This window comes from Colobus angolensis, unplaced genomic scaffold (assembly GCF_000951035.1).
Source record: "Colobus angolensis palliatus isolate OR3802 unplaced genomic scaffold, Cang.pa_1.0 Scaffold447, whole genome shotgun sequence".
Lineage (NCBI taxonomy): Eukaryota > Metazoa > Chordata > Mammalia > Primates > Cercopithecidae > Colobus > Colobus angolensis.
The window spans coordinates 444,578-449,882 of NW_012117899.1; the positions used below are offsets into that span (position 1 = coordinate 444,578).

Consider the following 5,305-nt stretch of genomic DNA (forward strand, 5'->3'; position numbering starts at 1 on the left):
TTGCAGTGAGCTGAGATCCGGCCACTGCACTCCAGCCTGGGCGACAGAGCGAGACTCCGTCTCAAAAAAAAAAAAAAAGAAAAAAGGTGGCTTAGTCAGCACACAACTATTAGTCACAGTGAGAAAACAAATAATTCTGAAATGTAGGGACCTGTTCACAGATCAAATATGTGTAAAGGACATATCCACAGTCACCCAAAGATGTTTATAGAGCATGTTCAGCTCAGTTTGTATCATCTGGGTGTGTTTTGTGTACATCTGTTTAACTTTCTTCTTGAGATAACGTCATTCCGCTTTTCTTAAATTGTGTTGTTGTGGGTTTTAAAAATTTTTTTTTTGATGTTTGCTTTTTGAGACAAGGTCTGGCTCTATCGCCCAGGCTGTAGTTCAATGGCGCGATCTAGGATTACTGCAACTACCGCCTCCGGGCTCAAGTCATCCTCCCACCTCCGCCTCCCAAGTAGCTGGGACTATACTGACCAGGCTCCCATTTTCCAACTGAGTGCTCCCTTTCCCTTGTTTTTTCCCTTTCTTCCTCCCAGCGCAGCTCATCTCTCAAAGCCTGTGAATGCTGCCGGTGGGGTGGACAGAGGAACAGTTTGGAGATGGTGTCAAGGTAACATTCCATTTCTCTCCCAGTCTTCTCCCCTGCCCTCCCATATTAATAGGTGGTTTTCACTTGCCAAGAGGCAGGACCAAAGTTTCTGCAGCACCAAACTGCAGGTGCAGTTGCACCAAGCAACTTACATTCAAACAAACACAAAACCCCAAACCAAGCCCGTCTCCGTAAATCCCACACCACGACTGCCTTCCTTACTTCCTCCTTAGAGGTACTTCTCAGCCCTCCAGCTCCAACTGAGAACCCAGCCAGTCAGGAAGTCCCTACTTCAGGAACACCAACCAATCAAGGGTCCGTCACCTGCTGAAGGTGCGGAATTCGTCTCCTGACGCGACAGTCTCCTGGGCCAATCAGAGGCAGCTCATGTGGGGAAAGGCGCAGTGCGCCGAGGCAGGGAGTGGCGGCAGGGTAACACCTGGCCGAGGTGACTCGCTCTGAAGAGCGGCGGTTCCTTACTCCAATCGGAACGCGCAGGGGTGGGGAGCTGGCCAATCAGCCGTGGAGGGCGGGGCCAGGCGGGGCTCCACCTGGCGGCTGGTTCTCAGTCCCAGCGCTGTAGTCTGCGGAGCTGTGTCTGTTCCTAGGAGCCCGTCGGCGGCTGTTGTATCGGGAGCCTGATCGCGATGGGGACAAAGGCGCAAGCCGACAGGAAACTGTTGCACCTCTTCATATTGGCGATCCTGTTGTGTAAGTTCCCGGAGTTTCGGGAGGAATCGGGGCGGAGGTTGGAGGAAGTCTCTTCCCACGCCCCTAGCCCGCGGGAGGGGAGGAGCTCAGAAACCTTCCTACCTCGCTCTCCTAGTTCTCTTTTCCACCCCTGGCTGATCCCTGTTTCACCACTCTTACAGCTGGGTGAGTAGGTGGCTCCCCTCCCCCACACTGGTGAGTTGTGACCGTACCCCTCACGCTGCACACACCAGAGATACACTCCTCGTCCTCACTGGAGAGGGCTGTCGGGCCATGGACCCTTCTACACTCATCTACCCAGCGCGCGCTCCACACGCACCTGGGAAGGGCCAGCCTGCCCCTCCAACGCGCACCCAGCATCCACGAACCCCGCTGCGCAACCGGGAGCCTTGGCTCCTTAACGGTCCTCGGAGAAAATCGAATGGAGGTGGTCTGGGGTGGAAGTCTTTTTCCCTAGCTTTTGCTGAAGGAGTCTCTGGCTCCTCTGAATCTTTGGATTGCGGCCGTTGCTCTGGGAAAATGTCTGGGTGCACAGTCTAAAGAGGAAATGCAATAGAAACCTGAAATTTCTCTAAGCGCAGCAGAGGTTCCAGCGAAGTTCCTTTCTGGAATAACTACCTCAGGAGTCCTTAACGTGTTGTTCTGAGTGACTCTTCCCGGGGGGAGAGTGTATCTGTTGGTTGGCTGGATTCTCATCAGAGCCAGAGCTCTGCCCTCCCACTGGCTGTGTATGAGAGTTTTTGTTTCCTTTGTAAACTCCCTTTCCTGAGGAACAATGAGGCTCCCTTGCTAGGGCATGCCTCTGTTTCTAGATATGTTTGTGTGGGGCTGAGCGTGTAGTCGGTTGGTTTGTGCGTTAGTCAACCTGTGGCATCAACTTTGTGTTTATCTGTCTGATTCTTGAGTGTGCGTGTCCTTGTGTGGGTAGTTGTGTCAGTATGTGTTCTACACGAGTCTCCCCCCACCCCCAAGGTTCTTTTTTAGAAAGTGTTAAATAAATGAATGATTACAATCAGTACTGGTGTATGTAGATTCCCTGCCCTTAGATGAATTGGCTGTTCTTTTGTACCTTATCACAACATAAACCCTTGGGGGAGATTGGACCAGAGGCATATCTCGTCCTCTTTGTATTTTACTGATAAGGAAACAGGTCCAAGAGGGGAAATGACTTCCAGGTTGACAATAGAGTTAGGGGTGGAACCTGGGAACGGAACCAAACCCTCTCGACTTGCTTTTCCTTTTACCATTTTTGGATCCAGCATCTCAAGCACCCTATAGCACAAGAACTGTTTGGGATACTGCTTCAGAATCTGCTGTCTTACTTACCTTTAAACTTACTTTCCTACTAGCTTCTTCATTCATGTCTCCCTCGCCTCCTTTTTTTTTTTTTTTTGCCCAGGCCGGAGTGCGATGGCGCCATCTTGGCTCACCGCAACCTCCGCCTTCCAGGTATAAGCAATTCTCCTGCCTCAGCCTCCGGAGTAGCTGGGATTACAGGCATGCACCATCACGCCCGGCTCATTTTTTGTGTTTACTAGAGACGGGGTTTCACCATGTTGGTCGGGATGGTCTTGAACTCCTGGTCTCAGGTGATCCACCCGCCTCGGCCTCCCAAAGTGCTGGGATTACAGGTGTGAGCCACCGCACCTGGCCATGTCTCCCTTTTATTCTACTCTTCGATTTCGCTTTTCTTTATTTCCCCTTTTTCCCCTACCCCTTGCCTATTTTACTTCTGCTTGTATTTTAGAACTGCTAGTGACACCCATAGTTAATTTTTGGTTATGTGGTTCTGACACTAAAGGTTTTTCCAACCTTTGTACTGTGCCAGTATTTTTCCCCTAAGCCCAGAAGTTTCTTCTGGGTGAGTGACTGTATTTGTAACAGTTTTTGTCTGTGACAGTATTTGTCATGCTTAAAAGTTTCCTGGAGCTGCTTCCTCCCTATCCTTTGCCACTGCTTCCTTTCTTTTTTCTTCCTCTAATTTCCTATATTATTTATGATAATCCTAAAATAATCATATACTGGCACTGGAAGGGTCATTGATAGCACCATTTTGAGCTTGGAGGTGTCTTCAGGGAACCAAGCCACAGTAGTGCAGAGGGAACCTGAGATGATGTCGCATTAGCCTGTTAGGACAGTGGGTCCTGGGAAGTGACATATCCAGGGGATGGAGGAACTGACCTTGTAACTTTTTTTTTTTTTTTTTTTGAGACGGAGTCTTGCTCTGTCACCCAGGCTGCAGTGCAGTGGCCGATCTCAGCTCACTGCAAGCTCCGCCTCCCGGGTTCATGCCATTCTCCTGCCTCAGCCTCCCGAGTAGCTGGGACTACAGGCGCCACCAACCAAACCCACCAAATTTTTGTATTTTTAGTAGAGACGGGGTTTCACCGTGTTAGCCAGGATGGTCTCGATCTCCAGACCTCGTGATCCGCCCCTCTCGGCCTCCCAAAGTGCTGGGATTACAGGCTTGAGCCACAGCGCCTGGCCTCCTTGTAACTTTTAAATCAGGCTAGATCTGGGATGGGGTTGGGGGAGGGGAGTCATTCGGTTAGTGCAAATGAGGATGGAAATGGGAGCCGGGCCACCACACCTGCGTTCTAGCTTGCTTTCTCTCTGCCCTGTTTGTGATCTTAGGCAGTAGCTCAGTCTTTTCATCTGTAAAATAGAAGTAATACTTGTCCCACCCTTGTCATGAGTGTGGTATTACCACTGAGGAGTTCCGGGTGGGCAGGGCAGAACTGCTGCCCTGCATCTGGGTCATTCTCTGAGTCCCAGTGTTTCCTACTGATGTTTCTGACTCAAGCCCTTCTAGCTTTGCCCTTTCAGGGACAGGCATACCTCAAAACTGTAGACTGGTGAGTTACTCCTCCTTTCCTCTACTTCTACTCCCAAGAGTGAATTGTTCCCTCCAAACTAGAAACTGGTGACTGGCACTTCCTAGTTCTACCTGAAACTAGGAAAAGAGTGGCAGTGGAATTCCAGTGCCCTTTAGTCTTTGCCTTCTGGCTCTCGACCCCCTCCTTTTTTTTTTTTTTTTTTTTTGAGACAGAGTCTCATTCTGTTACCCAGGCTGGAGTGCAGTAGCGTGATCCTGGCTCACCGCAGGCTCCACCTCCTGGATTCAAGCAGTTCTCCTGCCTTAGCCTCCCCAGCAGCTGGGACTACAGGCAGGCACCACCACACCTGGCTAATTTTTTGTATTTTCAGTAGAGATGGGGTTTCACCATGTTGGCCAGGCTGGTCTCGAACTCCTGACTTCAAGTGATCCTCTTGCCTAGGCCTTCCAAAGTGCTGGGATTACAGGCGTGAACCCCTGCACCCGGCCACTCCAAACCACTTTTACCTCACGATATTGCTCTTCAGTTCCTTTGTGATCATGGCTTGTGAAGTCTCCAGCCCAGTTCTGATTCAAGATAGAGCTACTGTGATTTTTTAAAAAAATATTTATTTAGAAGAGGTTAATTGACATGGTGTTATAATTAAAATGATATCAAAGGGGTGGGGTATCTCATTCCCACATTGCTCCTGTTCACCCCAAACCCCAATAGTTTCTTTTTTTTGAGCCAGAGTCTAGCTCTGTCACCCAGGCTGGAGAGAGTGGTGCATCTCAGCTCACTGCAAGCTCCGCCTCCCAGGTTCATGCCATTCTCCTGCCTCAGCCTCCCGAGAAGCTGGGACTACAGGCGCCCGCCACCATGCCCGGCTAATTTTTTGTATTTTTAGTAGAGATGTGGTTTCACCGTGTTAGCCAGGGTGGCCTGGATCTCCTGACCTCGTGATCCACCCACTTCGGCCTCCCAAAGTGCTGGGATTACAGGCGTAAGCCACCGCGCCTGGCCCCTGAACCCCAATAGTTTTTTATGTTTCTTTTCAGTGTTCCATTTTACAGATACTAGTATATATAAATAAAACTTGTTTTTTCTCCCCTTTCTGACACAAAAAGAGGCATACTACATATATTCTACATCTTGCTTATATGTATATATATCATGGGGTTTC

General features: G+C 49.8%; 1 protein-coding gene across 3 annotated transcripts in view; it reads left to right on the top strand.

Annotated features, from left to right (window-relative positions):
* F11R (F11 receptor) overlaps positions 1-5,305 on the top strand; it is a 47,820-nt gene that overhangs the window by 19,025 nt on the left and 23,490 nt on the right. Inside the window, exons 2-3 of one of the 3 annotated variants that reach the window (XM_011957597.1) lie at positions 829-928; positions 1,204-1,306. In XM_011957597.1, the coding sequence (XP_011812987.1) occupies positions 1,243-1,306 (64 nt within the window). In that variant the 5' untranslated portion in view covers positions 829-928; positions 1,204-1,242. Of the gene's footprint in view, positions 1-828; positions 929-967; positions 1,307-5,305 lie in introns of those variants that run through there. The other 2 variants (XM_011957596.1, XM_011957599.1) reach the window with 2 other exon arrangements.